Source organism: Microchirus variegatus (genome assembly GCF_963457635.1).
Source record: "Microchirus variegatus genome assembly, chromosome: 6".
Lineage (NCBI taxonomy): Eukaryota > Metazoa > Chordata > Actinopteri > Pleuronectiformes > Soleidae > Microchirus > Microchirus variegatus.
In genome coordinates, this window is record NC_139807.1 from 27,573,935 (window position 1) to 27,587,865 (window position 13,931).

Consider the following 13,931-nt stretch of genomic DNA (forward strand, 5'->3'; position numbering starts at 1 on the left):
ATGACACATCATGTGAAATAGGATGGCTACAATAAGCCCGGTAACTGAATGCCACAAATATGATCGATAATGGCACAAGAAATGCGAAATTTTGCGCGTTAATATCCCGGGGTTGTTTCTGCTCCGGCGCGCGCCATGAGCTGCACATCAAGTGAAAGTGGAGGCACAACATGTCTCGGCGCGTTGTGATGTTTATAGGACGAGGAACAGCTGGTGAAATGGGCAAACGGCGCTGAGATTCCGCGCCTCAGCTGTGAGTAGGCGACCTCCTACCGACTTACTTCACGTCACCCCGCCCGTCTACGCGCCGTCTCCTCCCTTTTAAACCTGAGCTGCCTCGATCTATTTGAGCGACTCTGGGTCTGAGAGAGAGAGAGAGAGAAAGAAAGGGGAGTCTTGGAGATACAATATCCACGCACAGTCCCAACATCACCTAGACTACCTGCTCCAGCACAACAAGAGGAGAAGGAGGAGGAGGGGGGGAAGGACGCACAAGTGCAGGCGCGTCCATGCGTGCCAGCAGAACAAGACAATAAGAGGGAGCAAAAACAAGGGATCTCCAATCTGAAACTGGAATAAAGAGTTCACCCCGAGAACTCTTTACTGCAAGAAGAAAAGAAAAGGAAGCAGAAGAAGAAGACAGCCTAGATGAGAGCTCTGTGAGGACAAAAAAAAAGAGAGTCATGCATCTCAACAGAGAAGAAGACAACGGCAAAGGTGAGGGACAGATTTCAGCAGCCATCGGACGGATGCCCTTGAGTGTGTCATGATGCTGATGGTGTCAAGTTATAATGCTCGGGGTCACCATCACCTTCCTCATCCTCCTCATCCTCATCATCAACTAGCTGATGGGATGGTGACTGGCTCTGTTGTTGCATGCCTGCCTTTTCACCACCGAGAAGGTGTTGCATTTACACCTAAGGTGGCAATGGTAATGACTCTGTGTGTGTGTGTGTGTGTGTGTGTGTGTGTGTGTGTGTGTGTGTGTGTGTATGCGCGCGCATGTGTGTGACATTTGTGCACTTGTTGTACTCTGTATTAGGATTCACTGTGAATGCTCGCGCACCCGCGGGGGTGGGTTTTGAACGAGGGTGACCTGAGCAGAAACGCACAAGGTCATTCGCTGTCGAGTTTGTGCATCAGTGAGCAGCAGCAGCATCAGCAGCAGCAGCAGCAACCGCATGTCTTCCTGGTTTGTGCAGCTGCGATGTGTTTGCACATATTGCCTGTGCGAGTGTGTGTGTGTGTGTGTGTGTGTGTGTGTGTGTGTGTGTGCGCGCGCGCGCGTGTCCTCCGCTTTGGTCGGAGGGGGAGAATTGGTGAGCAGACGGCGTGTAATGACACCCAGTCCCCTACATCAGGATAAGTAATGGTGGAGTAAATAGCGTCTGTTGCCCCCACCAGCGTCCATGCACGGTATTTTTTTTTCTTTTTTTTTCTTCTCTCCTCTCATCTTTTTGAACTGAGGTCGAGGTCACTGACTAGAACACCTGATGCTTAAGGTTGATTTTGCCTCTTGGATGTCTGTCGATATGACGCAGACACCTGCTTCTCAAGTGTGATTAGTCCAAGTTGGACTTTCCCTGTTTGTTTCCACCACCACACCCCCATATAGAAGTTGAGCACGTCTGCTCTCTTTGACCTGCAGATATATTTATCAATAAGTGGCATGTGTTGTTTATTATTTTTGGCGTGCCCAATTATTATTATTTGTCCTTTTCTATCCATAAACATGTTTGAAACTACAAACTAAGAATCAATATATTGATTTATATATATATATATATATTTATATATTGATATTGGCATTTCTGGCCATTTCAGCCACTGAATGCATGATAAATCTCTCTATAAATAAACACCCGTTTTCCCTCAAATGAGCAGCGCGCTGATAATAATGATTTGATACGGCTGTCAAGAGAATACATTTTATATTATTTTTATGTGCAGTTGTGGAGCTTTATGGGCTATATTAATATTGTTGTTGTTTTTAGCAGCTGTTCAGTGAGGAGTCCCCCCCCCCCCCATGTGGTGAGGGGGTGCTGTCCTGCACTGTGGCACGCACACACACACACACACACACACACACACACACACACACACACACACACACACACACACACACACACACACACACACACACACACACACACACTGTCTAAAATCCTCCACAACCTCATTGCCAAGACATGGATTTGTCAGGGACAAAAGATGAGTCACAATATGTAACTAGAAGTGATTGCACGATAACTTGACAGGTGTGTGTGTGTGTGTGTGTGTGTGTGTGCGCGCGTGTGTGTGTGCACCTGCAGGTGAGAGGCACTGTGTGAGAGCATTGTGCAAATCAAAAGACGAAAAGATGAAAAGGTGAAATGTGACAACAGAACCCAGCCACACTGGCACGGTGAAAACAGATGCACCTGAAAAACCCTGACAATTCATTACCTTGAAAAGTGACATTGCCAAATGTTGTTCAAATCAAACTCAAAACTTGACTGAATCAAAAACACTATGACTGCATCATGGGCCTGTGACTTACTCAGGCTCTTTATATCCAGTCCAGTTTATCACCTTTTATCATACAAAAAGCGAAGTGAACAAACGAAATCATGTCTTCTGCGTCTCTCGCTCTGGACAAATTACAGGCCCACCCAGATGCATTCTGGTCCCTTACCAGTCATTCTACTTATGTAACTCACATCATGCCCACACTATGCCCAAACCAAAACACACTCTCTCAGCCATCGTCTACCGCTTTATCTTCCACACGGGGAAAACATGCTAACTCTACACAAAATGACCCCCGGTCGAACCAACATTAGTTAACTTCTGGCGTTCTTGCTGTAAGGCAACAATGCTAGCCACTGCCTCCACCGTGTGAGCCACCAAAGCATTCTATACATCTGCGGAATAAAAGTAGCAACTACATCAAACAAAAAGTAATTTAAGACGATGGTATTAGCAAGTGATCATCAAAAATCTGATTATAATATAGCAAAGCTAAATACCAAATCAACCAAATGGCTCCTACACCTAAGAATAATATTACTACTAATAGTAACAAGAGAAAGCACTCAGAGAGCACAAACATCTATGAGGCACCGATTGTAAAGTTGCGCATGCTAAAATAAACAGCAACTTTTTGCCACATTTAGCAAAAAAACATTTTATTGATGTAATTAAATAATTTATTGTGATTTATTTGTGATATTTACTTCTCTTGTGAAAATATAATTTCAATGTTTAATCTGAATAAAAAATCTAAATCTAAATGTTAAATATTAAATCTAAATGTTAAATGTTAAATGTTAAATGTTAAATGTTAAATGTTAAATGTTAAGTCTTAAATATAAATGTTAAATCTAAATGCTAAATATAAATTTAAATCTAAATGTTAAATCTAAATGTTAAATCTAAATGTTTCATTTGAAACTAAATATTTAGCTAATATGCAAATTCACACTGCCGGTAACCGAATGTATCAAAATAAAAGCTCAAGGAGGTCAGGCTGCGTTTATACAATCAAATAACGAATTAAAACCACCCTAGTGGGGGAAATAAACTTGAACATGCACTATCGTGATAATTATTACAGACTATTAAAGCTCCCATAGAGTGGTCCTGTTGCACATATGTTAGTTATGGAGGTCTACTTACATACATTAACTTGTTTTTATGGTCAAAAACCTCCTAGTTCCTGTAAACGAGCCGATAGAAATCTCTCCTGACTGAAGCTCTCATCAGCCGTGCTGTTTCAGACTTAAATCTTACACCCAGAAGACAGACTGTGTTGTGATTTGCCAGCCAACGACAGCTTTCCCAACTGTCTTGTGATTGGCCAATACCTGGAAGTGACGTAATCAGCACACCAGCGCTCAGAAGCGCAGCTCCCCCCTCTGGAACGGTGGATGCACTGCTACTCATTATCAAAACATTGTTTTAACAATGTTGAAAAATTGCATTTTCTCGCCTTTTTATGGTTAAAAAAAAGTCCAGACACACATTTTGAGGCTTAGGTTTTAAAGGGTTAAGTTATGTTGCTCACAGACAGACAGAGAGACAGACAGTAGATATTAATTATAAATCAAAGTTGAACTCTATAATGAACTGTATAATTCATAGTCAATTGTTTTGATGATGCTTATGTTTGTGAATCAGTAATAAAAGAGTGGAATTATTTAATAATTTACACCATAATCTTGTAATCCTCGCAGCCATATAATGGACTTTATGCCACGAAGCCAAAAGTGTTCCAGCTGTTAATGTGAAACTCTGACCATCTGCTCTAACAGTGGAGTGTGCTTGTGACATATTTAAGGTCACGTCAGAGAAGAAAAAAAAAAAAAAGTTAATTATTATGTGTTAAATGTTTTGTTAGGTTTTAGGCTTAAAGGCTGCTGTGTCAGAACAAATTGGATCAATGACTCGGATTCATTACAGGACAATTTATAGTTCAACCTCCAGCTTTATGTGTCATTATGCATTACCCAGGATTAATGGTGCACGAGTACAGAGACAGTGCATTTTAAGATGAATCACACAAAAGCACAGAGTGTAAAAGAATCTAACGCATCTCTCATGTTTATTTTGTGTATGTTTTCCCGCTGTCTGCCTCAAATTCAGCCTTGTGGTGGTAAAAGGTAAAGTCGTAAATAAGCCCGTGCAGTGTTTACATCGATGCTTTTAGCTCTGTACTCTGTTGCTGCTCGAGGGTTGTTCTTTTTAGATGAACTGGTGGCTCACAGTGCACACGCTGTAGTTTCTTTAGTGAAACACTAACGGTGGGCCAGCGACTAACATTATCATGTCACAACAAGAGTAGGGAAGCACCAGCCTGGAGCAGCAACTAATGACTATGATCATCATTGATTTCATCTAATGATTACTTTCATAACCAATCAATTAGGTATTTTTTGCGCGTGCCATATATAATGATAAGTCCATTGCATGTTTTTTTTTAAATGGAAGGTGATATGATGTATACGTTTCAGACGTTTTGTTTTGACGGACCAAGTTGTCCTAAACCAAGGGTCTGACTGCAACCTCTAGTGCCAGAAGAGCCATTTTTGGCCTATAAAATAGAAGATAAAAGATACATTCAAGTTTTATATACAGTATATATATATATTATATGAAGTTTAAGAACTACACCAAGAAACGATGGAATAAATCAAAAATGACACATCGTGTGAAATATGAAGTCTGCTGCAGCTCTGTGAGAATAAAGCGCGCACGTGAAAACACAGGTGTAAAAACAACAACAACAACATTGTTAATGTCATCAGCGCTGATATGACTTGATGTTTTATCACAGTAAAATCCTCATCATCAATCCTTTGCCCCACAGCTGGGATTTCACTGGAGTCAAAATTCAGTGGGGGATTCACGTGCGACTGCTTTTACGCACAAGGGAAATGATTTTCAAAAATGCACTTAAATTATTCCTTAAGAGATATGCAAATATTTTCAACGGATCCTTGTTCAGGGCGATACCGACTATTCTCATGGTCAATTTCAAGTCATTCCGAGATACTTTTTGTTTTTGAGAAGAAAGTCAGCTCACTGTCAAAGTGTATTAGGGCAAATGGATCATTTCCTGATTTTCAAAAATTCACTTAAATTATTCCTTAAGAGATATGCAAATATTTTCAATGGATCCATGTTCAGGGCGATACCGACTATTATCATGGTAAATTTCAAGTCATTCCGAGATACTTTTTGTTTTTGAGAAGAAAGTCAGCTCACTGTCAAAGTGTATCAGGGCAAATGGATCATTTCCTGATTTTCAAAAATTGATAAAAATTATTCCTTAAGAGGACGGTGCGAAATACAGGGGGGTCTGTGTTTATTAGTATTGTGCAACAAATGGGAGATGGGGACCCCCCCGATTGTTAATGGGTATTTCGCACACTGCTACAGGGGCTGAAGAGCTGCAGGTTGCAGACCCCTATATTAACAAAATGTCTTTTTTGGTGCTTATTTTAACCTTAAAAGGACCAGAAAATGTCCTGTGAGTTAAGTGTTTTAGCCCAAAAAAAAAAATGCAAACTTAGTGCTTGTGCTCAATTTACAATTTACTGCATGTAAAAAAATACTGTTTTAACAATTTAAAATGAAGGGAAACAAAAAGGTTTATTGGGAAAAACACTCTTGTTGTACATGTACATGAACAGATTTTACATGTTAAATTTGTGAAATGTGAACAGTATAAATCCTATTTACATCAACATCCGTTTCTCAATGTGCAAAACAGGCCAACAAATGGAAAACATGTACAAGTGTTCCACTCGTTGATTCTCCGGCTTCCTGAAACAAAATAAATTACGGTAATAACCACACGACTTTAACATGCAACTTCTCAGCTTTCAGAAACCTTTGGAATTTTTCCGATAGCACAAACTGTCGTGTAACTACGATAATGCAAAGTGTGCTTGTGCAAGCGTGTTGTTGGTTGCGATTAGCTTGCAGCTAAATAGTTTAACTGGTTGGGTTTGATGCCCATGTTTGGACTTCTCTTTGGACGTCTTTGAATTTAAAGACATGCAGATCAGGATAAGTTGCAAGCGAATGTAAACCTGATAGATATATATATATATATTATATATGTTAGCTCAGTAAAAGACCAGGGAAACTTCTTCCAGGATGTGGATCTGTGTGACTGGAAAAAAAAAAGGTTTTAATGGTTTAAGTGTGTATTTATTATAGTTTCAGTCTGACAATAGATTTAATTTTAGTGTCATAAAAGATCACAAAGGGATCCTTGTCTTCATACTTGTCCATTGTGGAGAATTTGAGCAACATACGTTACACAGTGTTCTCGTATTCAGTGGATCGTGTCTGCAGTTTTGTTGAAATCTCTCCAGAACATTGTGGACGACGTGCATGTACGGTGTCTAGTTGGCCTGACTCTTCAACTGTCAGAAATAATTGGTTAATATTAGTCACATTCGCATGCAAGAAACATTGAATTAATATTACACTTCAGAAAAAATAATAGGGTGGAATCGCATTAGTAATCTGAGACAAGGTAGAGGGTGAGACGAGAGAGAGACAGAGCCATAATTAAGAGTCTCTGAAACAAAGGTGTTTTTATTCCCCATTTAACTTCACCGTGTAGGGAAGTATGAGCCACTTGGATTTACAGACTCAAGGGAGCAGATGGTGAGGCCATGAAGGGGGAAATATTGTTCTGTTCTACTTAGTTGCACACATATTTACAAGCATAGAGGAGAATGATAGAAGACCAAATCAGAAATGATGGCTCAATAGAAAAGTCAGACTGGAGGGAGCAAATAAAATGACACCAATGTGTCACAGAGAGGGACACAAAAACTCTTCTCCAGCAATTCAGAAAACTGGGATTTGATAATGAGGAGCAAGTGCATCCACCGTTCCAGAGGGGGGAGCTGTGCTTCTGAGAGCGGATGTGCTAAATATACTGGCCAATCACAAGACTCTGTCTTCTGGGGGTGAGAGTTCACTCTGAAACTTCGCGACTCAGGAACAGCGTCAGAAAAGAGGATTTCTATCGGCTCGTTTACAGCAACTCGGAGGTTTTTGACCATAAAAACAAGTTAATGTATGTAAGTAGACCTCCATAACTAATATATATGTGCAACAGGACCACTCTAGGTCCGCTTTAATGTTTTCGTGTTTTCTGCTTTTGTGTTTTGCACCTCAGGGCCACCATACTTATACAATTAAAACAGTCTGTGTAGTTGGACACCAAGTTTTCTTAATAGTCTTAACCAGGTGAAAGAATAAAACAGTCTGTTTGTTTTCGGCTGCATGAAACTGCTGTGACTTTAAGTTGTGTAAGTACTATTTTTGTAGTGGAAAACCAACTTAAACCGCTCTGTGCCGTGCCGTGCCGTGCCGTGCCGTGGAATGCTGTGTACTGAGGCGAACTGGGACTTTCGTGGAAAAGAGCCATTACTGTTTTTTTCAGAGGATCTGTTAATGTATTGACCATTTATTTGTTTATGACCATATCCTGGACCTGTGAGAGTAACTGTTGCAGTGTGTGTGTGTGTGTGTGTGCATTGTGTGTCTGTGTATATCAGATTTGCTGTGTGTTTACACACAAGCCCATGCTCTTACATAACCGCGTTGCAGCATCGTGTCTGTGCGATAAAGACGGCGGTCTAATTGTTTTCTGCAGTCGCCTTTAATGCTTCGTCTCTCATCCCCCCCCCCCCCCCCCCGTTTCCATCTTGTCTGGGTTTTTATACTTTGTGCCTCGCGAGTATCGATCAGCACACGCGGAGAACAACGATTTCGGAGGTAGATTTAATAATCTGGATGAGGTTGCATCAAGAATAGTAGCCCACCACTGCACCAGCCGTGTGGGATGGAACTGTAACTGGCAGCTATATACTGTAGAGGGTTGGTGGAGAAATACAAAAATAGATAATTGGAGTCGGAGGCAAAGAGAAGGAGGGGGGGGGGGGAGGCACTGTGCAGAGTATCTACAATTCTGAATAGTGAGTACTCTTGAGGGGGAAGCAAAAGACAGAGAGAGACGTATACACTGTGCCGTTTTATTCTGAGAACTATCAGTGCAACGCTGTTCACACACTTTGAAACAGACACAATATGGAGGAGAAAGATGGAAGAACAAAGGGCAGACACTGAACGTGTGGTTTTATGATACTGATTGATGTTTGATGATTTAGAGAAAGATCCTTGCTGAGCTCTTCTGTTTGGTTAAAAAAAAAAACCCAGACGACAACAACAATAACAGTAGATTCAAGTATACATTAAGTTTGTTTCAGGATGCAACAGGCAACTTTCTCATCCCCAGAGGCCTCCTTTTTGGTCACTGTTGACACAGCGCTTCATTGTTTTTGGATACAGAATAACACAGTTTACACTATGCATTGAGTTTTAAAGCGGACCTAGACCAGAAGTTCAAATTAACGCTGTTTTTTTAGTGTGTATCTGCGTCATTACCTTGTTTAAGAAGCCCTGAAGGTTCTAAACAAACAGTTCAGCCACTGCTGAGAACGCTGTGTTTTATTGTAAATCTCGGGCTCAGCGAGATCTCTGAAAAAAACCTGGTCCGGTTACGTAAACACCGGTTCTCCGGAGCAGCAGATTGTCCTGCTCCGGGCACATCCGGTTGCCTACACTGAACCGCAGAAGAAGAATAACGTCCATTGTGGAGGTGTTTCATGAGCGACAGTGTCTTCTGACTCTGGGTCTGACTCCGGGTCAAAGTCATAAATGTCTATTTTTAAACATTGTTAAAACAATGTTTTTATAATGAGGAGCAGTGCATCCACCGTTCCAGAGGGGGGAGCTGCGCTTCTGAGAGCGGGTGTGCTGAATATATTGGCCAATCACAAGACTCTGTCTTCTGGGGGTAAAAGTTCACTCTGAAACATCGCGGCTGACAAACAGCGTCAGAAAAGAGGATTTCTATCGGCTCGTTTACAGCAACTAGGAGGTTTTTGACCATAAAAACAAGTTAATGTATGTAAGTTGACCTCCATAACTAACATATATGCAACAGTACCACTCTAGGTCCGCTTTAACATCATAATGATATGTATAAGACAAACACTTTCTATTTCGCCATGTAAGAACTGGTGGTGTCTAATGGTTAAACTGCAGAGTGTAACCCTTTCCTTTTCCAAGTGTATTAGTAACTAACTACAGTGGCCTTCTCATACCAACACATGCTTTATTGGTATTTCAAAATTAAATGCATGCTCTGTCTGGATTTTACTCCACTTGGTCTGTTGTTCTTAAAGCAAGGAAAGGATTATGAATATATATGAAATGATTCTTGACATGACCAAAGACAACACTTTAAAATTGATCAAGTTATTGAGACATTGAGATGTTTTGTTGTGGTATTGCTATCACTGTTGTTAGCTCTTGTTTGAGATAAAGAAAAGACCATTGCATCCTTCTACTTAAGTGCCCTATAGGGCTGAGGTTCGACCTGGAACCATATGCTTCTGAAAAACCCTTTCCAAGAGAAAGGGTTTTTCAAGGGTTCCTGGTAACACTTATGGTTCCAGTAAGAACCATTTTAAAACCCCTTTGACGAATAAAGGATTTTAAAAGGGTTCTTGGTGGAACCCTCCAAAAGAGTTCCAGGTGGAACCTTTATAAAAACCTGGAGCCAAAACGGTTTCTCCTATGAGGACAAGCCAAAGAACCTTATATGGTTCTACTTGGCACTTTTATTTCTAAGAGCGCCGTGTATTTGAGACAGACGGGTGGATTAGTATATAATTTACACTTTTGTGCACTCCTTTTCTGACAGTTCTAGTCGTCTGGTACAGTTTCACCTGAACGGGGTCAAGAAACATCTGTCCTGGCTGTTGAATGACAGGTTTTTTATGAGCAGCAGAATTCACTTCTGGAACTTGACGTGGGCGCATGTTTGTGTTTTCAGTCAAAGTCCAAGCTCTTTGCAGGGTTTGATTGTTTTTACTTTCTCAATGCTGCTGTTGCCTCCATCTGTCTTAACATATTAAAAAATATATATATATCATTCCCCGTGTTCATCGTGGGAATGTCGCCGGGGCAACGCAAGATCGAAAACACACACAGAGAGAGAGAGAGTCGTGTAGAGCTGATTTTAATGTATTCAAGTGTTTTAAAACAAACAAAAACGAAATAACAATCAGAATCATGTAAAACTGCACCAGAATCCTTTTAATTGGAATACTCATTAGTCCTCACGCTGAACTTCTCTCTCTGCTTGCTCCCACTCTTTATGAACTAAGATAAGATAGTCCTTTATTAGTCCCCCTTGCTGCTGAAATGTCCAGTGTTTCAGCAGCAAGACAATAAAGATAAGGATAATAAATAATAAACATGCATTAACCTAAAAGAAATACAGTATATTAAGTACAATATATAAAGATATTAACACTGACTATAAAAATAGGTTTAAATATAGAATGTAGAATGTACATTACAGAGGTGGAAAAAGTACTAACATATTGTACTCAAGTAAAAGTACCAATACTTTGATGAAATATTACTCAAGTAGAAGTAAAAGTAGTTCATTTGAAATGTACTTTAAGTAAAAGTTACTTAGTTACTCTGCGTGGGGTGTGAGGGTAGTAGAAATATGACAAGGGGTCAGAAATCCAAAACTATTTTGGAGCTCATGCGCCCGGCGCGACACAGGATATTACGTCACTTTTGGCCACGCCCTCTATGTTCACGCGCCAGTGCTAATGCTAATGCTAACACATCATCATTCGTCTGTTTCTGGTGTATATTTTCCCCCTGTAGGTCTTCATTGTGCTGAATTTTTATTTTTTACTCAGTGACGGATAGGATTTATAAAGTAACTAAGTACAATACTTGAGTCAATACGTACTCAAGTAAAATACAAAATCCTGATTTTAAAGTTGTACTTAAAAAATACAAAATACACAAAAAAAAGTATTTAATACAGTAACTTGAGTAAATGTATTTCGTTACTTTTCACCTCTGGTACATTATAACCCGTCTGCAGAATATACACAGTATGCACAACATGGTATTTACAGTGTAAGGAAACAAGGTTGAGCTATTAAATAAGGATATTAAATAAGGATATGGATATTGCACTGATGGGAAAAACTACAGTATAAAAAAATTTGACAGTATGAAAAATGACTATATATTGCACTGTGGTGACCACCTCAGCGTGTAAAAAGGATCTGTGAAGCTGCTGCTAGGAGGCTTTGTCACTTGAATGTAAACATTATTTTTTTTTCCAGAGACACACCCTGGAACAAAATGATGCTACTTGAGAAGACATTACCTTCTGTAAAAAACACCTTAGATGAGAGTTTTATCTCCAGAGCCTCAGAACAGGTGCCGTGACCAGTATGGAGTCACATGTGCTGAAATAAAGGCGTGACTTGCGAACACTGCCAATAGCTCCTTTAACCTTTTTCAGAAGTGCACACGCAATGCTTGTCGAGCAGCTGACGGAACAGTGAGGCTTCTTGGATAAAGGCAGCGATTCTCGCAGGCCCGTTAAATAACATTCATGTCGATCACTGTGCTGCCACCTAAACCGAAAACAACAAACTCAAGTGGGGATGGCTTTATTTTGGTACTTATGTAGGAATTGGACTCCTGCCTCAAACCAAAAAAAAAAAAAAAACGCGTCTGAAAGGTTCTCTGGATGAGTAAGGCTGAGCGCTATTTGTGGTTTGTTATCCTGCCCAGAGGCAGCACTGTCACAATAAGAGTGCACGCCGCCTTTCTCTGTTTTAGGACACACAAAAAAATATTTGTGTGTATAACTGGGGTGGATTGATAGCGCTTGCTCGATTGAATGAGGAATAATCCAGATGAAATACAGTATGCGAGTGCCTCACCTTTGACTGAGCGAGGCGAGCGGGATATATAATAAGAACAGATATCAGCAGTCTAGCCAGGAACAGATGGTGAGACTGAGCTGTGCACAGACAGGATCTTCCTGCCAATACAGGACTGAAGGAGAACATTGTCAGCGTGTGTACACGCAAGGATACATTCGGTCTTTGAAAAAAATAATCTGTACATAAAAGTGTTGATGCAGGAGCATCAGTGATCTCTGTCACTGTCACACCCACAGCTCTTCATTTCCTCTCAGCTCTTTTGTTAGGTTTCTGCTTCCCTTTTTGTTGACACTCTCTTACTGCGCCAGCCTTCAGTGCCTATAGCACCAACTCTGTCCATCCACGACTGAAATGTCATCATGATAACAACACTTTTGAATACTCACAAACACAGATGTCTGCGGCGATAGCCCCGTTTGCGCCTTCGCTTGATCCCGCTTCAGTTGGATATCAGTTCCCGGCAAACGCGTCTCCGTTCTGTTTGCTTGGTAAATTATTCATTACAGGTAGTGGAGAGGCAATGTAATCAAATAATACGCTAACGCAAAGAAGCTCTCGGGGACTATTAAATGTAGCACAAATGCTTAGTTCACAGTTAATTAGGTTTTACTTTGTCAGACGCACATCAGACATCCAGACCTGAGCGTCACCCAGGGATAGAGCAGGAATTAGCCGCTGTCACACTTGGTGGACATGCACTGACCACTGCTGCTTCTGGAGCTCCTCAGTGTGCATACATGTTATTGTCTGTGGATGATATTTTTTGACCACTTTCTAAACTTCTTGAGGCTAAGGGCCAATTCCAATTCCTATCTTAACCCTCAAGCTCCACCCTTAATTTTAACTGGCCCTCAAAACCAAGTGTTGAGGGTTATTTTGTCACTTAGAAATGGGACACCCCTTAAATGCAGATACGTCTTCAGACTGTAGAGGGCAGAATAACGTGTGTCTGTCAACTCCAAAAAAGAAGAAGAAGAACACATTTACGTCAGGATTATTTATTACGATCCGTTTGTCAGTCAAGTTATTAGGTTGTCAGTTAGTTATAAGATGATACTCATACAAATACCACAACCACCGCGCATTTTTGAGATTGAGGGTTAAGATTGAGGGTTAAGCAAGGAATTGGAAATCACCCTAAATTTGTTCTTTCTTACTCAAGATATTCAGTTTCTGTTAAATCTTTCATTACTTATGTGCAGTGGCGGATCTAGAAAATTCTGCATGGGGTGGTAAAGCGGTGGCAAGAGGTCTTGGCAGGGTGGCATGGGATGGCGCAAGAATCCCCAAATGTAAATGGATTTAACATAAAAAACAAACAATTACTGTTTTATCATGAACATGATCATGAACCATTAATAGCAACATTAAAATATAAAATAAAAAAGTGCAAAAATCCAAAATATAAAAAAAACTTAAAATGCTGAGGACCCTCTTCCTCCCTGTCTCTTTCTGAATCTGCAGCAGCCTCCTCTTCATCCCTCACATCCTCTTCTCCTTCACTTATTTCTTCATCTCCTTCTGTGGTCTTTCTGCTGTGCACTTTTCTTACTAAAACCCTTTCAATATCTGCACTTTTTGCTCTCC

General features: G+C 40.5%; 1 protein-coding gene across 1 annotated transcript in view; it reads left to right on the forward strand.

Annotated features, from left to right (window-relative positions):
* Nucleotides 1-683: 683 nt before the first annotated feature.
* The window catches only part of syt7b (synaptotagmin VIIb), a gene marked incomplete at both ends in the record, with an annotated part of 135,453 nt that continues 122,205 nt past the window's right edge, over nt 684-13,931 (forward strand). The window contains one exon of the mRNA XM_083891540.1: nt 684-717. Coding sequence (XP_083747666.1) covers nt 684-717 — 34 coding nt within the window. The remainder of the gene's footprint in view (nt 718-13,931) is intronic.